This window comes from Meriones unguiculatus, chromosome 21 (assembly GCF_030254825.1).
Source record: "Meriones unguiculatus strain TT.TT164.6M chromosome 21, Bangor_MerUng_6.1, whole genome shotgun sequence".
In the NCBI taxonomy this organism is placed as follows: Eukaryota; Metazoa; Chordata; class Mammalia; order Rodentia; family Muridae; genus Meriones; species Meriones unguiculatus.
In genome coordinates this window covers 15,993,421-16,019,006 of record NC_083368.1, presented here as the reverse complement: position 1 = coordinate 16,019,006, position 25,586 = coordinate 15,993,421, and the positions used below count along the sequence as shown (strand labels likewise).

At 40.8% G+C, this 25,586-nt stretch overlaps 1 protein-coding gene across 16 annotated transcripts in view; it reads right to left on the bottom strand.

Moving 5' to 3' along the window:
- Kmt2c (lysine methyltransferase 2C) overlaps positions 1-25,586 on the bottom strand; it is a 237,528-nt gene that overhangs the window by 6,685 nt on the left and 205,257 nt on the right. For 8 of the 16 annotated variants that reach the window (XM_060373825.1, XM_060373835.1, XM_060373830.1 and 5 more), the window contains 14 exons: positions 21,689-23,407; positions 17,964-18,176; positions 17,122-17,286; positions 15,647-15,788; positions 15,356-15,503; positions 13,704-13,882; positions 13,485-13,621; positions 10,998-11,247; positions 9,648-9,787; positions 9,014-9,121; positions 5,785-6,901; positions 4,843-4,979; positions 3,319-3,461; positions 2,893-3,061 (listed from right to left, as the gene is read on the bottom strand). In XM_060373825.1, the coding sequence (XP_060229808.1) occupies positions 2,893-3,061; positions 3,319-3,461; positions 4,843-4,979; positions 5,785-6,901; positions 9,014-9,121; positions 9,648-9,787; positions 10,998-11,247; positions 13,485-13,621; positions 13,704-13,882; positions 15,356-15,503; positions 15,647-15,788; positions 17,122-17,286; positions 17,964-18,176; positions 21,689-23,407 (4,767 nt within the window). The remainder of the gene's footprint in view (positions 1-2,892; positions 3,062-3,318; positions 3,462-4,842; positions 4,980-5,784; positions 6,902-9,013; positions 9,122-9,647; positions 9,788-10,997; positions 11,248-13,484; positions 13,622-13,703; positions 13,883-15,355; positions 15,504-15,646; positions 15,789-17,121; positions 17,287-17,963; positions 18,177-21,688; positions 23,408-25,586) is intronic. The other 8 variants (XM_060373839.1, XM_060373840.1, XM_060373829.1 and 5 more) reach the window with 7 other exon arrangements.

The window sequence follows — 25,586 nt, the reverse complement described above, 5'->3', positions numbered from 1 at the left end:
ACAGCAATGACTTTCAAGTTTAACAAAGCAGACTGTATGCTAAACAGCATTACAGTAAATGGCTACACAATGAAAGAAAGTAAAAAAACTGACATTCTTTGTATAGATTAAAAAAATCTAAGAGAATACAACATATGGTGTGTATACAGAAATGATACAAACTTAGATGTTTGCTCTATATAATAAACAGACAAAAAATTTGTAATAAAAAAGGTACTGGAGTTCTTCTGGTGAGCATAAGATGTTTTGTACTGGAAAACAACTAATGCTGCAAATTAGTCAAAAAGACAAAGATTATAAAACGTATAATTCTCAAAAAAGCAAGTCCAAACGCCAGTCATGAGAAGATTGTCCCACAAAAGTTAGTAGCTGTGATTAAGACCCAGGTCAGAGGCTAGAGAGATGGCTCTGTGGTTAGAATGCTTCTTCCTCTTCCAGAAGAACTGAGTTGTCAGGTCCCAGCACCCATGTGGAAGCTTACACCAGCTTTTAATTCCAGCTCCAGGGGACTCAATGTCCTCTTCTGGCCTCTGTGGACACAGTTACTCATATGGCGCATATACCCACAAACAAACAAACAAACAAACAAATTTTCAGTGACAGCCTACACACACCAAACTGACAAAATATAGAAAGGTGAGAATACCTGCTACACGAGAGAAAACCATAATAGAGACACAGACTGTAAGAGGAAACCAGTGATTATGGCCTTTTTGTAAAACAAAAAGTAAGTAAATATAGCTTTAGACAGAAACTTCACTCTTTGGATTATACTCTGGATAACTGAAGCTATCAGTACACAAGAATATTCATGTAAGATACTGATGGTACAGTGTTTGTGGTGAGACACTGTGAAAAGCAGTGCAATGGTGCAATGACAGTTCATTGTCATGAAGCACCACACAACTTAATGAGAATATGATGGGAGACCTCAGTTAATGTAGAGAGCGCTGTGTGTTAGTGGGGAGAAGTGAGTGTAGATAATATGATTCTATTTTTAAATGTGTGTATGTGTGTGTTCCTAAGGTATCAGCACAGGAACACTTCAAGTAGCTACTAACATTACCACAGTCACTGAAGAAGCAAGCAAAGAGAAGAATGGTAAGAGAAATGACAGAAAGCCAAAACTCTCAAAGATGCCTCAGGTTGGCCAGTGAAGATGGTTCATTGGATCAAAGTGGTTAATTCGAAATCCTGACAACCTGAGTTCAAGCACGGCAGATCATGTAAAGATGGAAGAAGAGAACTACCTCGTGGAACTGTTCTCTGACTGATACATGTGCATGCATAAACACACCCTCATCTATGTCCATGGTAACAAAACATAAAAAATGATTCAGGTTAATTATGAGTTGAAGACATAGTCAAGAACCTACCAAGCCCCTAACATAAGGACCGCAGAAGTTGACAAAGTAGGAGCTTTACACTTCCATTTTGGGATGGGAAAGGTGCTGATTACACTCATCAACATTAGGACTACAAACAGAATCATGAAGAGTGCAAAGAGATTGTAGATGATGGTTAAAATGGTTAAGAAAGATCAGCAGATAAAGTAAAGGACATTTCAGAAGAGCAAAACAAGGAAATAAAAAACAAACAAACCTTAGAAGATAGGAAAGAAATCATAAGACAGCAGGTGTTCATCTAGGTCTGAAGTTGGCAGCTCTTCCAGAGCTGGATCTGTGGAGGTGGATCTGTCAGCCTCAGAACTCCTGGGTGATGCTGAGTGTCTGAAGCTATACTTAGGGAGACCAATGGTGGTCTCTGGGTAAAAACAGAGAGCAGAGGTCAGGAACAAAGAAGGCTACTCAGTCTGAATGTCCCAGTGCTTTAGACTGAAAGGATTCATCAAGAGAAAAAAGTGGTAAGTAAAGAGGACCTTATGCTAGACACATTTGCAGAATGTCTAAGAACAAGAAGAGTCTGGAAGCTACCAGTAAGGAGGAAAGAACTTGGACTCAACTCCTTAGAATCTGGATTGCTGATCTAATTTCTACTGTATATAGAAACACTGATTTCCAGGGAGAGATTGGAACTTGGAGGGGGATGGGTGAAGGAACAGAATTTTATGGTGGGATGGATCTCCTCAGATCTGAGGAGTGACTCAGGCACTGATAGATACTATTCAACAACATAAGGAACTTGGGGACTGCAGGAGTTGACAAAACAGGAGCTTTACACTTCCATTCTGGGACAGGAAAGGTGTTGATTAGACTCACGAACATTAAGACCACAATTCAGGAGGTGAGGACTACAGCTTCAATTTTAAATGCTCAGTCAATGGGCAGCGTTACATTTAGATACTCCTGGCACTGTCTCTGAGAAATGTGCAATGATTTCTTGAACAGGAAGGATTCAAAAGATACAGCTTTCAAAGCTACAATGTCTCATGAGAGTATTTACTGAGTTATTTTGTCATTGCTTAGACACAGTAGGTAGGCCTGGATCTCCTAAGTCCCCAGATTCTACCTTCCAAATGCTGGCATTCACTTTTGCTTATAAACAACTCTACTGAGCTATTAAAAATTCAGTGCATGCAAAATCTAGTGCAACCTGGTTCTCCACAGCCTTGAACAAGAAAGAAAGAAGTGGATTCCCAAGGCCTGCCTTCTACTCGAGGTCTAGCACCAAGTTCTAAGGCTACATACAAACCAGAGTCCTCAGGTTCTGAACTGACCATCAAAGTATGATTCCAGGGCTGGGGTTAGCTCAGTGGTAAAGCACTTGCTTAGTACACACAAGGTGCTGGGTGCAAATCACAGTACCACAAAATTAAAAAAAAAAAAAACAACAACTAAAATCCAAACCTGATTCTATCTCTGCAGCCAATGTGCAGCAGCTTTTCATACTGGGTACCAGCATCTTGAGATCTAACTCAACTCCTTTCCTCACCTGGATCCGAGACCGAGCCAGGTACACATTAGATTTCCATTCAGTCTTCATTCTCCGGTACTGTGATGACTTGGAGTGGACGAACTGCTTACTGTAGGGTGCATTCAGCTCTCCAGTGACTGTGCTCTGGAACGACTTTGAGGTGCTGGTGCTATTCAAGGTGTGAGGCCTATGGATGATGATGTACCAACAGGAAAATAAAAGGACAACTGAAGACACTTCCGAATAATGCGAAAGCCAAGTCAATTAAAAGTCTTACTGACGGAGACACAGAAAGCTGCCTAGCAGAGACAGTGCATCTGAAGTTGTCAGGCACATACACAGCCAGAGACAGCAGGGTTTGTAAGCAGCAGACAATTCAAGCACAAAACCCACTAAGGTGCCTAGAAACCCTGGGCTGTACTATGTGAAGATGAAACAAGATACCTTAACACAAACCTCTTGACATGAGCGCTCATTTTGGGTTCAGAACGGGCACAACCTGTGGGGTTAACGGCAAGGGGAAGCTCCATGAGAGGATTACGGCCATATCGGAAGGTGTAGTTTTCACATGCCTCAACCCCAGGTAGCTAAAAAAAAAAAAAAAAAAAAAAAAGAAGAAAAATACACAAAAGGATAACTCATTAGCCAAGAATATAATCTTTGGCTGGGAAAAAGATGGCCCAGGGAGACAATATAGAATTTTCTTTTTCCCTAGTCAGTGACCTATTTAATGTAATGAGCCTGCAATCATAACTATTTGAATAATGTATAAATCCAATTTCAAGCAAAACTTGGTAAGCTCAGGGCACTTTTTCTTGAGGTGAAGATTAACTCCCAGAAGCAATACACCCATCAAAGCAATCCTGCATATACTTAGCATCTGATGTTTCAGTTTACAGACAGGAAGCAGTGGTCATAATCTAGTGAATGTGTTTGTTTGTCTGGATGTTTAGAGCAGTTGGAGGTCATTAGGCAGTTTAGTTTCTGGATCACTTCTCTCTGTCAAATATGATCATGACAAGAGGTTGCCACTGTTCTAGCAGTATTATTAAGTTATGCTTGAAAAGTAATTGATATGTTCAAAGGTTTTCTTTACTTTCTTTAAAAAAAAAATACTCCATTTTTCCTGTCTGTGTTTATGTAGACAGAGGATGAGTGTGCATGTGTGTATACACAAGTGCCGTGGTGAGCCTTTGGAGGCGACAGGACAAGCTGTGGGAGTCTTTCTGTCCTTCCACCACAGACACTGGGTTGCACTTGGTTTGTCAGGTTTAGTAGCAGTGCCTTTATATGCTGCGCCACCTCACCAGCTTGGTCGTCTTTGCTACAACATTTTCTTGTTTACTTTTTTCTTTTTGCAGTTCTGAGAATTGTACCTAGACCCCCCAAGCATTCAAGGCCAGCACTGTACCATTGATCTAGAGCCTTAAATCTCTTTTTTCTTGTATAAAATTCCGAGATAGGGCCTCACTAGGTTGCCCAGACTGATCTTCAACTTACATGCCTACTTCAGCAGCCTACATCCCTGAGACTGCAGGCCTTCACCACCAGGACTGGCTCTAAACTATAGTTCTAATGAACTACACTTCTCTAGGGTTGCACAGAGTCACTGACAAACATACCCACATTCAGAGAAGACACTAGTCAGTGCTGCTGCAACCTACTGCTCTCTGGGAGCACCTGCCCCTAGGACAAAGAGAATGTCAAGGAAAGTTAAGAAAAGGGGGGAAAAACTTTGCAAAACACCAGAACTTCAGCAGGACAAAGGTGTTTTCTCCACCATGTAGATAAACAGGACAGATGACACTAGCTGCTCCTCTGAGAGACTTAGCTTCTCAATTGACTACCCACACTGATGTTCCTGAGGAGAACATACTGCCATGGGAAGCTGTGTCCTAGAAAGCAGGAAGTTTCTGTGGGCAGCATAGTGAGCATGCTGGGTCAGCAAACAGTGACAGGGATACTTACTGACTCAGCTATTCGTGCCACTGCCGAGACAGTCAGGCCAAACAGGTCTTCTCCTTTCAAATACGCGGGGAAAAGCTGCAGCATTTCAGATTTTTTCCTTACGCATGCCACAGGCTCCAAAATTTTATCCCAAACATCTATATATGAACAAGAAAGTAATTTTTACGATCAATTTCCTTATAGCTAAACAAACAAACAAAAAAGACGGGACACAGAGCAAAACCAAAAAAGGATGAAGAAGAATAATTCACAAAGACCTCCTAGTTGAATTTCAAATAAAACTGAGCAGCAATGTGACAAACAAATTTGTTAAATGGCAGCAACTTATTTCAAAGACTTAATGAAATCTGGGTGAAAATAATGCCACCTTAAGGACATCAAACAATAAACTGAAAGAAATAGGTGAGCTCAACTGGCTACAGAACAAAGAAAACCTTTGGTTAATGATTCAATTACAGATAGGCATTCCCTCAGGTGAGAATTAAAACACAGAACTGGCAGTTTCTTTGGAAATATCTTTGGACTGCTCCATATATTTTTAGAAACTGTGAAAACATTTAAAAAGCAGCTCATATACGTGTGTGTATGTCTGTGTGTGAAAAGATAGACATGCCCAGGAGTACAAAATGAAGTTTGTAATTCCCAACTCTAAATCAGAAGCTGAGATAGGACAAAATCATAGTGATGCTTTAGATATGGTCCCTGCTTTCTAGTAAATGACCTTGAGTTGGGCTCCAAGATAAATGACAGACAGGCCTTAACAACTCTTCTTCTCAAACCTGTACAAACTGCAGATCAAAGAACAAGGTGTGCGAACACAAAGGGGCTTAAGATTTGCATTGATAAATTAAAAAAAAAAATCCTCATGAAATGATCATGGAAAAAACAAACACTGACATGAAACATCCACTGGCCTGACAACAGCACACAAGGAGCCTTTACCTTTAGGTGATGAATCACTTAAGACCAGATCCTCATGGCCTTGCTCTACAATCCTGATGACAAACACTGGCCGCCCGTCTTTCTCCTCAATGGAGCACAGGTAGCGGCAGCGCCGGTTGGCATAGCGAGTACTCCAATATAACCGGCTGGCTTCATAGCCCACTGGGAAGAGTGCTTTAGGAGAGTGGAATGCTTGCATCTGTTGTGGAAGCAGCTGACCAATGGTGTGGAAGATGAGGCTTCCAACACGAAAAGTATGGTCCCGCTCTCCCCGCTGCACAATGCTGGCAATCTGCCGCACCTCATCTCGTTGCACATAGACCCTCCTGAAGACTGCAAAGTAACTTAACTCTTGCTCATGGATTCCCTTTGGTTTGTGCATGGGGCAAAGCATTGTTTTGTCCTTAAAAAACATGCATTGTGCTTTAATGGCGCAAGTAAAATGATAAATGTTGGTGCATCGAAATCTGTGACATCCACTGGTGGCACCTGTCTTATGACAGAAGACACATTTCATTTGTAGTCCTCTCCTCAGTGCTAGTTCAACATTTATTAAGGCACCAGCCTGTGTTTCATAGACCTCTGTGGACCACAGAGCACAATTCAAGTGGACCCACAAGTCCAAGTCAAGGTTGAGCAGCCTTGCTGGTCCATCTGTTAGCCCATCCCCTTCTTCATGACAGAAGCAACACTTCCGATAGTCTTTGGGCACAGGATCAGGTTTAAGAGATGTGCCCAATTTCCTTAGAAACTCATCAATTTCATCCTCACAGGGTGGTTTAAAGGTCCCCTTGGGGATGACAATATGAATGCTCCATTTCTTCCATTTCATTCCTCTCCACTTTTTATTTAGCGGTCTGCAATCTTCAAGCCCCCCATGAACAGTCCTCAGCCGTGGCTTTAACTTGACTGTCACCTTGAGCTCATCAGGCTTGGACTCTACTTTGGCTGCTTCAAAGGCCGGAGGGAAAGTTATGGGAGGTGATGCAGGAGGGGAAACTTTTTCTTGGAACTGAGGGAGACAGTGTACATCCAAAGTGGAGATGTTGTTGCTGTATTGGTGAAATGCTTTGGAAGGCTCCTTCATTGGGGACTGTGGCAGTGAAGGAAGGGATTCCTGAGCAGCAAAAAGAAACCATGAGAAAAAGGAGAGGTTCACATGCCTGTAAAACAATTCTAGTTACAGTGAGAAGTTCAATGGTCTATGACTTAAGGGGGCAGGCATAATTAATAAATATTTAGGCATAGCAAGTTGACGTTGAGCACTGAGAATGACTAACTAGGAGTAACTGAAGTTGATAAAAGTAAAGGGTAAGGGCCCCCCATGTTTCCCCTACAAAGTCACAATTTGGAGACTGTTCCGCTCTTGAACTTTCTTGGGACATCCCCCTTCCTAACTGTAATGAAACCAAAAAGAATCAATGGTTTCAGAAGATCTAATACAAATTTAATTTGTACAACAGATTAAGAACATGTTTTCAAGAACATGGCAGTATCAACTACAAAAGGTTCATCTCTACCAATTAAATTTGCCTGTTATTCTTGGGCTTAATCAATTGATGAAAAACAAAAAAAGAAAGGAGCACCGTGTTAGTGAGTGAATCACTCAGATTCTCTGAGCCCCTCAGTAAGACCAGCTGGCTCAAGGTGTTAGGCCAGAAGAAAGGCGCCAGCACCTCTTAGGTATGGTACAGACTATCAAGAATCAAGAAGAGCAAATCCATATGCTTCTCTCTGTTCACATCCTCCTCCTAAAAGGTGGCTCATATTAAATCCAGAGTGTGCCACAATACATATCAGCTTCAGAAACTACGTGATGAAAACCCACTCCTATTCTATAAGAATTAATTTTAATTAAAAGCCTAAATTTGTTTGTCAGCTTGGATTGTATTATATTAGGAACTAAGACATGTTAAAAAGTAGTATGTTTCTTGAATGCTTTTTGTGAAAGTCATATTAATGAAATTATCTTAAGCAGTAATGACTGGAAGTGTTATATGACAGGCATTTTTTTTTCCTTCAAAATACATCATGAAAAATGTATCATTTGAGAGCTGGAGAGATGGCTCCCAAATGGTTAAGAGTACTGTCTGCTCTTCCAAAGGACCTGGGTTCAATTCCCAGCACCCACATGGCAGATCACAACTGTCTGTAATGCCAATTCTAATGGATCTGACACCTTCACACTAACGCACATAAAATAAAATTAAAATAAATTATAAAAAAATGTATCATTTGAACAACTACATTGTTAGATATACTTAATCTGCACACACTCATACAGAGTGAGTGGCTGGACATTCACAAAATGATTTCTCTTACAACACAAAAATAGACAGAATTTTCTTTTTTAGAAACCTTTCCACCTGATCAATAAAATAAAAATATTTAGCGAGATGTTTATAATCAGACAATACAAGATGCTAGTTCTACTGCTCTATTTAATTCTACACTCTTAAAATATAGTTGAGCTCGGGGTATTGAGAAGGCTCAGCAGTAAGAGCACTTGCTGCTCTTCCAGGGGACCAGAGTTCAGTTCCCAACACTCATGTAGTGCCTTCTAAGTGGTTGTTCCTTCATGCAAGGAATCAAATGCCCTCTTCTGGCCTCCAGAGGTACCCGCACACATGCTATATACACATGTTCATACTACACATATACACATGCAAATAAAATTAAATCTAAAAAAAATTTAAAAGCTTTTTAAAAAAGAAAATACGATAAATCTGTATGTGGCAGCACACACTTGTAATGCCAACACTCTGAAGTCTGAGCACCTTGAGCTACATAACAAAACTCTTTCTCAAAATAAAAACAAGATAGCCAAGAAAGAAGGCAAGTGTGCTTTGTGGGGGGGAGGGGTGTCCAGCCAGGCAACAGGCTAAGGTAGGAGGATTATGAATGCAAGGCAGCTCTAAGACTCACCTCAACAATGAAAATTAAAAGGGTATAGGATATAACTTAGTGATAAAGTACTTGGCTACCATGTACTGGGCCCTAAATTTAACCCTCAATGCCACTTAATAAATAAATATTAAAATGTAATTTGCACCTTTCCGCTTTCTGTCAAATAGGCTACTTTATAGGAAAATATATAGATAAAGACTGTTTAAGGCTTGTCTATCAACTCAATCACCACCTGATTAGGATTTCCCTATAGAAGCTCCCTGAGAAGGGGACATGTACCCTTAAAGAAGAAATCCCTCATTATATACTTTCCTCACTTTACCTTGTTTTCTGAGGTTTTTGCTTGTGTAGTTGATGAATAAAGAATAAAGCAGTTATTACTACAAAAGACAATATCCTTTTCCATCCTTTTGGTGTTTTCTCGGGAACCCTAAAAAGCAAAGGGAAATGTGTGGGACCTCAGTAAGACACAAGTTAATAAAACCAGCACCCCACAGACTGCTAATTCTCAGATGATATTCAAAAGTGAGTGCCCTCTATCTTCCAATCGTGATGGCACTGTCCCAATATTCACCCTATGAAAAATTTCCACCTAAAAACTAATGCAGAGCTAAGAACAGTGGTGCACACCTTTAATCCCAGCACTTGGGAGGCAGAAGGAGGTAGATCTATGTGAGTTCAAGGTCAGCTTGGCCTAGGACAGCCAAGGTAGATAGACAATGACTCAAAAAAAAAAAAAAAAAGCCAGAAACTACACTGTCCATATCTCCTTATATTCTGAAAATGTATCCCTCATCATGAACCATTTCAAGGTCTGCTATAACTATTTGGTTTGAAGCTGAGCATATCTAATATGTGCCTATATATCGTATCCCACTAAGTACTTTGTCCTGATGCAGGGGTCACTGCCAAGAAAATAGAGCTAGAGTTGGGTCCTAAAAAGAACAGTAAAGTACCTTGTTCACAAAGGTCAGATCTTTGAATGACTTCCGCACACCACTTCCAAGAATAACCACTTTGCAGTGACAGCACCACTGTGGTCGGAGCGATGCACTGTCTGCTAGACCATGACTAGAATCTTTATATCCAGAAAGACCTACAGGCAATGGACTTTTGTTAGCAATTAAAACTGACCAAAGATACAGGTAGCACACAATATAAATTAAACTATACCAATCTATTACAATTTGGATTACTGACTTACATTATATTATGCTTTACTAAAAATCTTCCTAAGCAATGGTGACAGGGCATCTAAAATTTGACAGTGAAGTACAAATAAAGGAAAACACCCACTCCCAAATAGCTGAAAAAAGAGGCTAGCCTGAAAGAATCAAGCACAAGCAAAGCACTAAGATCCTCAAATAAGTATGAGAGAGAACAGATCCACTTCTTGACAGGTACAGTAATACTCCAAGTTCTATGGGAGACAAAGAACAATGGGTAGAAATTACTTATGTGATTTACAGCAGAGAGAAGTAAAAGCCATGGCATATATATTCACAAGAGCATTGTGAGTAATGCTTGAGGGATCAGACAAGCAAGTCTACACAGAGGGCATCTCCTGAGATACAGGATAGAAGTCAAGGCAGAAAATGGTAGGAGAAACAAGAAAGAAGCAGCCAGCAGCTAAGATTACAAAGAGTTCAAAACTTTTAACATAGGTAACTTTCACAAAGAGTTCAAAGATAAAGAAGAAGATGCAGCCAGACTCAAAATATAAGTTTAGGGCAGACAAAATATTACAAGGGATGTGGGGGATGAGGAGTTGGTGAAGAAAGGGCTGGCACATAAGATGCCAGTAAGCCAGAAGGAAAGCAACTTTCTGGCAGGCCTAAGGAAGATGTGCTGGGTCTCAGAAATGGGACAGGCATCCCTGTGAGAAGAAAGATGCCCTGCAGAGGATGTGCAAAGGCAAACTGAGCTAGTGATAGCAGCAGCAACTGAGCAGAATAGAATAAACTATCTATGGCCTTATCTGTACCACCCGGAGCAGGCAGATTGTGGCAAGTGGATCAGGGATATAAAGAACAGAATTTGCTAAAGGGTCAGCAAGTGGAGTCTTCCAGCAGCCTGAACAGAGAGCTATAGTAAGTCTTGCTGCCAGCATGATGCCATAGGCCCAAGCATAGAAATTCACATCACACCACAGAAAAACAACAGCCAGAGAAGGTTAACTTATCAAAGACTACACAGTAACACATTGCCTATTACTTGTTAAAAATTAAACTGAAATTTCAAAAAGAGCAGGCTTAACTTTTTAACTGAGAATGGATTTGGGGTTAACAAAAAGCTCACTAGCTCACCATTGCTTGCTGGAGGAAACGGTACATTAGGCTGCTTCAGACGGTAAGAGCTTGCTAATCTGGGAGGATTTGAAGATCCTGGTGCAGGCCCACGAAGAAGCAAATGCTGTCGATACTCCAAACCTGGGTTTACTCTGTGGCTACTGACCAAACCCATGGATGGAACATCTGGAGCATTACTAACCTCATAGCTGTTAGGAATTCGTACATGAAGGAGGTCGGAAAATGCAGCCACAACACTGCTAATGTTCTAAAACAAAAAGTAAACATTGTCACTCACCTAGAAGAAAAATGAGTCACTGAGGAGAACTATATACTTAGGATAATGCTATCTTTCTGAAACATGTAGTACAAAATAACCCAACCACTTCTTTTTACTGATTACTTTGATTTAATGAGCAAATATTTCTTATTATATTGAAATATCAAGTTGTTTCTAGTGAGTACATGTAATCAGTATATTCAACCATATAACCAAAGGAGTATTTAAAAGTTTTTTGCAGAATATTTTTAAATTTATTTATTTATTCACTTTGTATCACAACTGTAGCCCCCTCCCAACCCCACTTGCTCCCTCTTCTGCACCCATGCCCCTACCCCAGTCCACTGATAGGGGAGGTCCTCCTCTCCTTCCATCTAATCCTAGGCTATCAGGTCACATCAGGAGTGGCCTGGTAAGGCTGCACCCTCCTCAGGGGGAGATGATCAAAGAGCTAGCCACTGAGTTCATGTCAGAGATAGTCTCAGTTCCCATTACTAGGGAACCCACTTGGACATGGAGCTGACACAGGCTACATATGTACAGGGGTTCTAGGTTTTATCCATGAATGGTCCTTCTTTGGAGTATCAGTCTCAGAAAAGATCATGTGGCCAGATTTTTTTTTTCCCCTCTCCTTAGGGAGCTCCTGTTCCCTCCAGGTCTTTCTATCTCCTCCTTCTTGCCTAAGATTCCCTGCACTCTACCCAAAGTTTGGCTGAGTCCCAGTTTCTGCTTGGATACCCTTCAGAGTCCCTCTGTGGTAGGTTCCTATCCTGTTCGCTGTTTTCTCCCACTTCCGATGTCTATTTCCACTTGCCTTTCTGAATGAGGACTGATAATCTTACCCAGGGTCCTCCTTGTTGCTTAGTTTCTTTAGGTATGCAGATTTTAGTATGATTATCCTATATTACATGTCTAATATCCACTTATAAGTGAGTATATACCATGTGTGTGTCTTTCTGCTTCTAGAATACTGCACTCAGGAACCCAACTACTTTTATTTAAGCTTAAACGTATTTTCATGAATACATAAAGCCTTCTTAAACAGAAATCTGCAGGGTTTCAACTAGCACTGGAATCTAGCTACCTTGGTATCTGACAGCCCTACAGGATATGGTAACAGGAAATGAGTAGGGTTTCACTCACTGTTGTACTTATGGGAAAACTGACTTCTATTTATCTAGCTCCGGCAAAAAGGTCAGCATGCTTCTCAACAGTGCAGCTAAGGCTCTGTTCTGCTGATAACCAAAACATTACATGTTATACTATAAGTCTGATCTCCAACAATGTCTTCATAAAACTTGGGAGTTTTTTTTTTTTTAGATTTATTTTATTTTTTAAATATTAGTTACAGTCTATTAACTTTGTATCCCAGCTGTAGCCTGCTCCCTCATTCCCTCCCAGTCACACCCTCCTTCATCTCCTCCCTGCCCCTTTCCAAGTCCACAGATAGGGGAGGTCTCCTCTCCTTCCATCTGACCCTAGCTTATCAGGTTTCTTCAGGACTGGCTGCAATGTCCACCTCTGTGGCCTAGCTAGGCTGCTCCTCCCTCAGGGGGTAAGGGGGGGTGCAGGAAGGGGGGAGGGAGGTGGTCAAAGAGCCAGCCACTGAGTTCATGTCAGAAATAATCCCTGCTCCCCTTACTAGGGAACCCACTTGGACACTGAGCTGCCATGGGCCACATCCGAGCAGGGATTCTAGGTTATATCCATACATGGTCCTTGGCTGGAGATACAGTCTCATAAAAGACCCCTGTGCCCAGATTTATTAGGTCCTTGTGGAGCTCTTGTCCTGTCCAGGTCATACTAATGCCATCAAAGCAGATGCAGAGACTTATAACCAAACCTTCAGCAGAGTGTAGGGAGTTTTTAAAGCTAATAGATTGTTACTGACTGCAGAAAGTATCTACTGCTTTTGTAGACTCTTTTGTAGACTATGGTTTTTCAATGGTGAATTTTTACAACATAGATTATTGTAGAAAGGCTTCTTTCTAGAGTTCTCTAAAGCATACATCCTTTTACAAGAGCAAATAAACTCTCAGCTCCTGGTTTGTTTGTTTGTTTGTTTTGGTTTTGGTTTGCTTTGTTTTTGAACTTAATAGTACTCAAGAGCACCCTGAATGTCTGAGGTGAATCTCCACCCTTCCTGTATATTTTGTTCTGCGACCTCCATTCTGTTTCATTGTTAAGTACTGACAGAGTTTCAACAATGAGATTTTATCTTTTACCTCAGCAGCTGTAGGATGCAGGGTGATTGCTACAGATATAAGACCCGATCTGGGACCATTTGGGGATGAACCAAAAGGTGAAGTAAAAAATAAAGTGCCTGGCTCAGTTTTGATGTCATTTCTTCTTGAGTCTGAACCTAAAGGGGGAGAAAAGAGTATTCATAGCTTTCAAAGTAAAAATATTTACAATAGTAACTTGGTAGACTAAAGTAAACTTACTTTTCCCAGAAATGCTCGGAAGAATTGGAATGATGGGTGACGGCACCGGTTCTGGAGGCTCCTCTTTCACCAATGACAGATCTGGGTACCTGTTCACCTCGACACCAACGACACTCTCAGGAGAAGATGAGGGGACAAAACTGTCTGGAGTGTCCCGGTCACCATAGTGGTCCTGTATCCTGAAAACAGAGCACACACATCATAACGCAATTCCACTGGACTTTTCACCAACCCCACAGGTACCACAGGAAGGGTACTCTCAGCAGTAACAATAACAGCAACCAGATGGGTTATTACTCTGCTAAGAAAATACAGTAAATAGGTTTACCTACAAGCAGTACAGATGGCTATTCTTTTAACAAGGCTGTAGACTGAGGTTTAGGGACCTGCTAAAAAGAGATGTTCAGACTGCAGCACAGCATAGGAAACTGATACCTTTTGGATGTGGGAGGTGGGAGGGAGTCAGTGAGGCTAAGAGGCAGGCTGAGGCTGTGTTGAACTGTTCAAGTTTATAGTTGAGTCACACCTCCATGCAACTACAGATACATCTGTCCTGTTGCTGCTGTCTACAGTGGCAAGATGACAGAAAACAGTTTCTGTGGTGTTTTCCGCACTTTTCTTAACAAAACACAGTGAAAAAAGAAAAGAAAAGAAAAGAAAAGAAAAGAAAAGAAAAGAAAAGAAAAGAAAAGAAAAGAAGGGAGTAGACTTCCTTGTTTTAGTCAAGGCTCTGGTTTACCATGGAGATGGTGAGGCCTCAAGCTCAGGCCATGGATTTTCTCTCATTTTTCCTGCTCACACTGAAGGAGACCTGGAAAAGGCTGCTGGGCAGTCATGTAAAACCCAGGGGCTAAACAGACAGCACATGCAAATTCCCTAGTGAATCTTTTTGCAGGATGGAAAGAGCTTCACTCTACTGGCACAGTAGGAATTCTTAGGTGTGAGGTAAAAGAGAAAGGAGACCTACATTCCAAACCCTAAGTGACACTTCCATATGGCTAGAGAAAACATCTCTCCTATTGCTGCTGTGTACGGTGACAAGTCTTCTTATTAATAAAGGAAGAGACTTAGATTAAATGGACATATCAGAACACAGGCGTTCATCAGATTTTCCAGGAAAAGATAAAATTCGAAAGACGATCATGAGACTCTTAACTAGTTGGTTAGTACAATTATCTAGTAAGGGAAGCCAATTCTCCCAGTAAGATTCTTGGGGGCAAAAGAACTAAGACAAATTGGTGATGAGCTTCCTGCAGCTCAGAGCTATTTTTTTCTATGATATAACTCTGGTATCTAGGATGGTAGTTTCTCATTTTAGATGTCTAAAAGTTCAATATATCCAACAAATCATACAATGAACTTAGAAAAGGAAGCTCTAAAGTACTTTACATGGACTTTTCTCATGACTTAATGTCTTTTTTATTATTATGGTGTATACTGCTTAGATTAAATTAAATTAAAAGACGCAACTAAATTTTAAAAAGTAGCTTCTGACACTAGAGAAATGTTTCAGTGCTAAAGAGCACTTCCAGAGAACCCAAGTTTAATTCCCAGTATGCACAGGGCAGCTTACAACCTGGAACTGCAGTTATGCATGTCATACTCAGACATACATGCAGACAACACACACATGTTTAAAAACTGGCTTCTACCTTAATTCTTCATGATTATTATGAGGTGGTGTTGGAAGTGAAGCAGGAACATCCACTGTCTTCGGGCCTTGAGCAATAGCTCGAGCCAGCAAGTCATCCTGAGGTCTGAAAGGCAGCTGAAATGGCTTCGGTCCTAAACTTCTGCCAACTGCAAAAGAAAACAAATAGAATCAAAGTATGTAGGACAAAGCTGACACACAGCTGGAACTGTCAGTTCTGCAGACATTTCACTATATACAGCTTTCAAAGAAGATTCTTCAGACGTGTAAGATGTGGATGCTATTATCATACCTTCATGGCTCACCAACACGCCAGCTTTTCCAGCAAGTTCTTCAGTCGTTGCAAAACCATTTGCCATCTTCTGGCAAGCCATAGGAGGTGGTGTAGGAGGAAGAGAGGCAGGGGGTGTTGGAGGATTACTTAAATTATTCTGCTGCAGGAGACCAAAAAATTTTAAATTATATGCTACTGAGCAAATAGCATTGACCTTGCTAAAACCTAATTCTGTGAATTTTTAGCACAAGGAGCAAGGCTACAAGAAACATAATCCAGGGGTATTTCCATTTTCAAATACACAACAAAAATAAATACACACACACACACGCACACACACACAGGACCATGAGGTCATCAGAATGGGATGTTATCCATTTGCTTACTTGGCCCAGCTTGAGCATTCAGCTTTGAAATGAAGAACCCAATTTTTGTTACACTTAGTTTTATGTAACTGTTCTCAGCTTTCATGATTACAACAACCAATAAAAAGCAGCTTTAAAATTGAATAAGTTGCAAAAAGTAGCTAAATGGTCATTTATTCAATTCTTATTAAAATGTTTTCATTTATGAAAATGCAGAATTTATCATCTTTAACCTATAATTTCAATTTGTGTCTCAAATATGAGAACCTGGACTGTCCAAGATCTCTAAAAGAAGCAAAAAGAGAAAAAAGATAATACTAAAAGTACCAAATATATTAACAAATACAGTTCATTTCAATTCTCTCTCTCAGCCTTACAGTTGTCACTAGTTTGTCATTTATGGCTCGGTCTCCCCAATGAATGCTGGTGTCACCTGTAATAACTATTCATAACCATGCAGTGAAGGGAGATTATAAGAAGTAACACTGAAGAGCACCCTGTACTGAGGAATTCTAACTGGAGAACAGGCCATAAGGACAGCAAAGGAAACATGAAGACGGTTATCCTAACAACAAAAGAAAAGCCACCAGGAAACAGACACTCTCACGTATTTTCTCAAAACAATTGTTTTTTATAAGTCAGATGTGAAATGGTCTTATGATGCTATCATAAGAATATTTAAAAATAATACTTTGATTGACTTTATGCTATTTTGGTAACCTAAGAATTAGTGCATAATTTCAATTAGCACCTAAATTATTTAATGGAATATATTAAAACTTTTAAGAATTCATTTTCCAAAATCTAACCATACATTTTATTCCCATTATGTACCATCAATTCAATTCATTTTAAGAGTTAACAAAGGTTACAAGGAAAAACGTGTTTCCTTTACTATGGAAAGATATAACGGACATATTCTACCATCTATATTCTTATCTCTAGGAAATTCCAAGCACACATGCTAGAAACACTTAACCAGATACATTTTTTAATCTCTTAGCTGAACCTAAGTTTCAGTGAAACTTGGAGACTTCATGTAAACTAGATGCAAAACTAAGCCACACTCCCCAGTGGTGGGAAGCTCTCCAACACGAAGCAAGGCAGCACCCTGGCAAAGAAACATACCTTGTAGATCAACTGAGAATAGTAGTCTGAGACCCCTTCAAGGGCGGCACTGCCAAAAGTTCCTAGAAGTCGAGTCCCACTATTAAATTGGCCACTGCCATAAGGAAGAAAGTGCGCAAAGTTCACTCCAATGATCGGTTCCATTAGAGGGAGCAGAGAGAGCTGCTATTAAAAAACACATTTAAAAGTAATGTACATGATTAACAAACATGGAAGTGTTTCTGGGCTTCCTAAGACCTGAAGTCAAATAAAGACTGTGAAAAATAGACTTAAAAATTTCCAGATCAGGGATATACATCAAGTAAGTTTTATTCCCATCAGTTAGAAAGATGCCGTCATGTGCCTTGCCAGAAAAACATGCTCCTCATCTTTTTTGCTCAGTAAGAAGCAGGGCAAGAACTGAGGCCAGGCACCAGCAATGAAAAGGCAGTGGGGGCAGAGGTGTGCCCCTCCCCACTTTTATAATAACTAGAAAGGTGTAACAAGCAATGAAAGTTTAATGAGAGTCCATGGCTGCACTTCTTTGGGTCCAGAGTCACAAGAAATGGGGAATACAATGTTTCCTGGTGTTGAGGATGTTCCTTCTGAACACAGGTAAATCTTGGCCATCACCTACCAATATATCAACTAGAATGTAAATCTCAAGTGCCAATAAGATAATGTGTGGGTTTGCCAGCAACTAAGTTTATTAGGTTTCCTGTCCAGATGTTCTTTATCCCTGTAGCTCTCTATTTTAATTAGAAACTAACTGTAACAAGGTGAAAGCTTCCGTTTCCTAGGGCTGAAAAGGCACTTGCTCTCTCCCCTCCTGGAAGTAGCAAAGGGCTGTTCTGACAGCTCACCTGTTTCAAGTGGGTGAAGGAGTCAGAGCTGGAGTACACAGCCTGCTTTTCCTCTTCATCCTTCTTCCTTTTCTTTGAGCGAGGTGCTGCTTTCTCCCCAGTCCTCTGAATCCGTTTGCTTCGCTGTTTCTTGGTTTCACTTCCTCCATCTGTTTTTGGCAACTGGCTGTTGCCACCTCCAAAACCACCTTGCATTTGAGCCCCCAAAGTTTGCTAATGTAATTGGAAAGGTTAAGAAGTAAGTAACTACCCACATGTTTGATCTTAGTTCATGCTAGAGCAGCTCCACCTCGTGACTCATATTTCTAACATGGCATCGCATGTTAAAGAGGGAAGTTACACAGTGAAGTTGTTTTCTGAAAATAACTGTTCCCCCTTCCCTCTACTTTCAGGTATATTAAATATGGCAGCTTCAGCATCGTAGGAAAGTGCAGAACTACTGGATACAAGAGTGAAGTATGGCTCCTCACTACCTAAGCTGGTGCAAAGGAGGCACCAAGACAGATGACTGGGCAGCTTCTATACAGTGGCCTTGGTGATTTATTTTCCCCCTTAGAAACTAGGACCTGTTATCATGAGATCTGGAGCTAATTCACAGGCTCCAGGAACATTTTAAAACCCAAACATCAAAAGTGAGAGAACAGCTGCTAGAAAGCAGTAAGATGTTCTGCTCCTCAAACTAGTGTCAAATCCTACATTTGACTGAAAAACATAATGGCTATATAATTATATAGTCAAAAGAAGAAAAGAGATGACAGCAAGTTAATCTTTCCTTTGCTTTTAATAAAGATTCATTTGTTTAATGTGTATGGATGTTTTGTCAGTTATGTATACAGGGTATATACACCATATGTATGCCTGGTGCCTGTGAAGGTCAAAAGAGAGAACTGGATCTTTGGAAACTGGAATTACAAATGATTAAAAGCCAGCACATGGGTGCCAGGAACCAAATCCAGGTCCTCTGCAAAAATCATAAGTTCTCTTAACCACTAAGCCATCTCTGTCTCCAGCCCCCTTTCCTTTTACTTTCATGATCACAAAAAAGTGAGAGTAATATAGGCCTTGAGAAATGTTTTACCTAAGTCTTTAGGTAACAGTATCAAAATGTAGGAATACTTTTCATACTTTATTTGTAAATTTAGTATCAATGATTTGTTTTTTAAAATTTACTTATTTAATTATATAAGTATTCTACTTGCATGTGTGCTTGCATCACAGAAGAAGGCATCAGATACATGGTTGTGAGTTACTATGTGGTTGGTAGGACCTGAACTCAGGACCTCTGGAGGAGCAGCCTCTGCTCTTAACCACTGAGCTATCTCTCCCGCCCTATCAATGATTTGTTAAAGACAACTATGACTGCAAAACTTAGTACAACCAATTATTTAATTTTTGAATGTTTTGAAAATTTGAGTTTTTGATTATGTTCTAAGTAACATCTCATGGGTGGCAAAATAGATAAATGGAAATAGGGTAATGATTTTAGCCTATGAGCCATGCAGTCTGTCTAAACTAGTGGCCCTGGTATAGTACTCTAAAGCCAGCTGTATGATTTTTATAAATGGGTTGGCCATGGTCCAATAATACTTTCAAAATTCATGAATGAAGTTAAATTTCAATTATCACAAACTACTACTTTTTCTTAGACTTCTCTCAACTACTGACAAAAAAAAAAACACTCTTAGCTCTTACAACAAAGAAGGGAGGAGATTGAAGCAGGCTTATACTGCTTATGCCTGGGTAGATCCCTTCTTCTCCAAGAGCAGTATCAGAGAAACTCAGCAGCCCTTGGGACTGATAAGAAATGCAGATTCTCTCATCCAACGGCCAACAAATGAATCAACAATTTCGGTCTGAACAGTCCCACCAGATGATTACATAAGCAGGCCTGCAGCATTTCTCCAACATTAGTACATTGGCTCACCAGGGCAATTTGCTGAGTTTAGGACTACCGCAATACAACGTATCCGGTGTGCTGTAAAACCACCCCAGGTAACACGGATGGCTGCTGTCCTCAAAGACTGCACTCTCAGGAGCAAAGGCCTAGGACTTCTGTAATTGGCTTATGAGAGACTGACCAGGTAACCATGTTAAGTATGCATAACTCAGCCACTTTAAAGGCTTTATAGATATTACTCCTAATTTTCGAAGTTACTCTATAAAGTAAATACAACTATATTTTAAAGGACAAGTATAGAAGATCACAAAAGAGTTTGAAATACTTTGTTTATTATTTTGGTGTTTTGAGTAAAAGTTTCACTTGTGGCACAGGCTGGCCTCGGCTTCTCGAGTGCTGAGATTATAGGCATGGACCACCATATACAGCTTCATGTGGTTTTGGTTTTTGTTTTACTCACAAGGGCCAAGAGCATACATCTCACACTCATTCTAAGTTTCTGCTCATATCTTAGTTTCTGCTTTTTATACTTGACATGTGCCTGCTTTCCTATGAGAATAAATATTCCTGTCTGGCCCAGATGCCACAGCAAGTGTGCTGGGAGTGAACACGTGGGCACCCACACCTGGGACTGCTCAAGTTCAGGAAGCTAGTTACAGGTTTTCAGGGCTAAGTTTCACAAAAGAAAAAGACATTAGAAAAAGATAGTTGAAAAGAAGGAATAGCAGCACATGGGACAGAGGGGAGTGGGCAAAGGGCTGAGGTCCTGGGGATGAGGGCATTCAGTATTCACGGAGGCAAAACACCATGGAAACAAGCAGCCAGGGACTGGGCCAGGGTAGCATATTTAAATGACTAGAAAAGCACAACCACAAGATGTACTGTATGCATGCATGAAACTCTCAAAGACTAAATTAAAAGAAAGGAGAGACCACAACTGCAAGTTGGATAACAGTAAGAACTACTGAGGCAACTCTCAATCTCTACTGAGTGATAGGAGACAACAGAGTATAGCCAATACTTGCAAAAAGACAAGTTTCATTATTCTTAAAATTTCAAATTTGGACAAGAAAAAACACTACTGCACTTCAATTAAAATGAAAAAAATTATAAAATCCAACCTGAGCAGCACTCCAGAGAAGCTATGTCAATGAGCTAAAAACTATCGCTACTTCTGGAAGACAAGGAGCAAAGCAACAAGCAGACCTATTCCAAAGACATGGAAACTACTGTTTGTGCAACATCCTAATGAAGGTCACTGAAATGGGGATAACTCTGTATTCAAAGTGTGCATTAAAAACAGCCTATCATACAAGCGAAAAGTAAATCCAATGTTAACGCTTAAAATGGGTAGAATATTGATACATAGAAAACTATAAAGATGGAAATAGTATGCGCATCTAAAATTATGTTATTTTTATGATACAACAGGTTTCCAATAAGGGTGATCCCTGAGCGTACTCAAGGAAAGTAAGACAAGTACAGGAGCTGTCTTCTAAATTTTAAAGTGGCTAATGGAAATTATGCACTTATTTATAATAAAGATCCACACATACTTCCTTTGCTATAGTTAGTCCAATTTGGTTGTGATAACCAACTGAAAGTTACGTGATACATTACAATATGTCTGCTTTACATAACAAGCAAATACGTTACTCATGTTTTATAGATAAAAGTAAAAACATGATTCCATACATATAAAAACAAAAAATGATTCTTTGAATAAGAAAGTTGCAATATAGTTTTAAAATTACTAATTTGTTGATACTAATATGCGATACTAGCTTAAAAACAAAGGCAAGTTGTAGTTTACACAACTGCCACTTACCAGTCCTTCTGCTGGGTTCTGCTTCTCAACCAGCTTACTATCCTTTGCAGAGCTGTCATCTGAGGAGAAAGTGCCCTCAGGTCTCTGCGTTAGAAGGGAAGAGGCCTTTTTATTTTTTAACAAGTGCTTCAGTAGTTCATTTCCTGTATCTCCTTTGGTAACAGGGGCTCCGGTAGAATGCGAAGGGCACTGAATTGAGGAGACAGGACTAGCCATGGTGTCTTCAACTTTACTACCAGTTTTCTCTTCCACGTTGGTCTCCTCTTGACGTGGGCATGGCTCGGTCTCAGCCTTTTCCAGCTTTGTCTCTTCAGTTTTGTTGGGGGTCTCCACAGAAGGCTTGTCTCCCTCTGAATTAGCATATGTCTGTTGATTTGGAGGTCCTTTTATGACTTCACTGCTGGGAAGTTTGTTTTCTGACTCTATACAGGGCTGGCCTGCTGCCATATTGGGAGTGGGTGGACGGACTGGCTCCACTGCCTCCTGTTGTCTTTGCAGAGGGAGCTCATTGGGTGTGCTCACTGCAGGAGTGGAGGTAGTTTCTGAGAGGCTTGGGGTAAGTGGAGCAATGCAGTCTGAGTGGGGGGTTGACGGTGCTTTGCTGGATTCTGCATCATCATCTTTTTTCTTTTTTCTTGCTCTTTTCTTTTTTCCCTTTTCTTCTGGAATTATGTCAGAATACAACTGAATGAGAGACTGGTTGGATCCTGAATAATTTTGTCCCTGGGTTACAGCAGGGTCTTGCCCACATGGGAAATTGCTATTAGCTACTGGAGGAGTTCCTGGTAAAACTGGTGTGAATGGAGGCCTCAATGGGGACTGCTGAAAGCTGGACCCAGAAAGACTTCCATGTCCTTGCTTAACAGAATGAAAGTTTGGGCTCCCGCCAGAAGCAGATGGTGAATCTGGAACAAAGGGGGAAGGTCCTACTTGCCTCCGTTCATTGGTTTGCATGAAAGTTTGGTTTGGGGGTGAATTAACAGACCCTGGTTGGACATTCTGCTGCTGTAAAACTGGCCCCATTTGCTGCTGGTGCTGTGGAGAGTGCTGAAGAGGTTTGGGGGGTTGTAAAAAGTCGCAAGATCTGTCAGAACTGTAGAATGGCATCTGGGACATGGGTGTCCTGTTTGCTAGCTCAGCACCCATCAGACCATGCTGTTCCATTTCCATCCTCTGCTGCAGAGTTCTCTGTCTGTCTACTTCTTGCATCAGTTGGACTCGCTGTCTTTCCTGCTGTTCTCGTAAGCGTTCCTTCCGCTCTCGCTCTTGAAAACTTTCACTGAAAGGGTTGTTGTCATCAAATTCTACTCGAGGTGGTGGTCCGTTCTGTGGATTTGCACTTGACACTGCCCCTGGGGCTGGTGTACAAGTTTTTATAGACAGTTGGGCAATTGGGGGCTGAATCCTAGGAGGATTGAGGGGGAGGTGAGCAGGAGCACTGTTAGGTTGCCATGCAGGTAAACTGGGCATTCTAGCAGGGCTAGTATGACCAGAGATAACTGCTGTGTGCTGCTGGTGCTGAAGCTGCTGTGGCACCATGGGAAAGCTGGGTTGGCTCATGGTGGGTGGAGTGGCACCTGGAACTAGAGGTGGCTGGGGCTGAACCCCTGGCATGAGAATGGGAGGGGCTAGAGCACACTGTTGCTGCTGCTGTTGTTGCTGCTGTTTGATCCGATAATCTTCAATCAGTTCAGCATGCTCTTTCTGTTGCTTACGAATCTGAAACAATAACGGTAATCATTATTCATGAATATACAAGGTAGGCACCACACTAAAACACTGGCTGATAAATTTTTGGCCTATGAAGTGAATTAGATCCCTGGGACCAACATGGCAGCCAACTCCTAAAACTTGTGACCACACGTGTGCTATGGCACATTTGAGCATGTGTGCACACAAACAAAAATGTCATTTTTTTTTTTACTTATCAAAGTTCTTTACATATTAAATATCCACAGAAAATTCAAAAAAAATTTCAGAAGTAAGCATTAAAGTCACCTCACAATCCAATTAAACTATAACACATCTAGTAGTAAGATAAAACAGAAACATCTCAGTACAATGCCAAAGTTACACTAATACACAAAGTTAGAATAAACATTTAATATTTCTTAAATACATAAAATGACAAATTTAAAAGAATTATTAGCACATATGTCATTCCGTCTCTTAGATTAAAAAGACAACTTTCTGAATAGAGCACCAAAAGCAAAGGCTCTAAGATCAACAATCAATAAATGGGACCTCATGAAACTGAAAAGGTTCTGTAAAGCAAAGGACACTGTTGTCAGAACAAAATGATAGCCTACAGATTAGGAAAATATGTTCACCAAATCTAAATCTGACAAAGTTAATATCCAGAATAAAGAACTCAAAAAGTTAAACAGCAACGAATCAAGTAACCCAATTAAAAAATGGGGTACAGAGCTAAACAGAGAATTCTCAATAGAGGAATATCGAATGGTAGATAAACACTTAAAGAAATGCTCAACATCTTTAGCCATCAGGGAAATGCAAATCAAAAGGACCCTGAGATTTTACCTTGCTCACCCATCAGAATGGCTAAGATCAAAAGCTCAAGTGACAACACATTCTGGAAAGGGTGTGGAGAAAGGGGAATCCTCCGCCACTGCTGGTGGGAATGTAAACTGGTACAACGACTCTGGATATCAATCTGGAGCTTTCTCAGACAATTGTGCTACCTCAAGATACAGCTATACTACTCCTAGGCATATATCCAAAAGATGCTCAAATATACAGGGACATTTGCTCAACCATTTTGTAGCAGCACTACTTGTAATAGCCAGAAGCTGGAAACAAGCCATATGTCCCTCAGTGGAGGAATGGATACAGAAATTGTGGTACTTTTATACAATGGAATACTACTCAGCAATTGAAAACAAGAAAGCACGAAATTTGCAGGCAAATGGTGGGATCTAGAAAACATCATTCTGAGTGAGGTATCCCAGAAGCAGAAAGACACATATGGTATATACTCACTTATAAGTGGATATTAGAGATATAACATAGGATAAACATACAAAAACCTATACACCTAAAGAAGCTAATCAAGGAGGACCCTGGGCAAGATGATCAATCCTCACTCTGAAAGGTAAATGGGATGGACATCCGAAGTGGGAGAAAAGAGCAAACAGGACAGGATCCTACCACAGAGGGCCTCTGAAAGAGTCTACCCAGCAGGGTATCAAAGCAGACCCTGAGATTCATAGTCAAACTTTGGGCAGAGTGCAGAGACTCTTATGAAAGAAGGGGTTGATAAAAGACCTGGAGGGGACTGGAGCACCACAAAGAGAGCAAAAGAACCAAACAATCTGGGGTAGAGGTCTTTTCTGAGACTGATACTCCAACCAAGGACCATGCATGGAGAGGACATAGAACCCCTGCACAGATGTAGCCCATGTCAGCTCAGTGCCCAAGTGGGTACCCTAGTAATGGGAAAAGGGACTATCTCTGACATGAGCTAGTGGCTGGCTCTTTGATCACCTCCCCCTGAGAGGGGTACAGCCCTACCAGGCCACAAAGGAGGACAATGCAGCCAGTGCTGATGAGACCTGATAGGGTAGGATCAGACAGAAAGGGGAGAAGGACCTCCCCTATCAGTGAACTGGGGAAGGAGCATGGGTGCAGAAGAGGAAGAAGGGTGGGATTGGGAGAGGATGAGGGAGGAGGCTACAGTTGGGGTACAAAGTGAATAAACTATAATAAAAAATATTATAGACTTATAAAACCCTAAATTTTATTTGTGACATGTTCAAATTATAATTTCTGAAACTGAAGTGAGTATTTTAAAGTTTGTAACTAGATTCTTTTGATTTGTTTTTTGCAGTCATCCTGGAACTTGCTCTGTAGACCAGGCTGGCCTCAGAGATCCACCTGC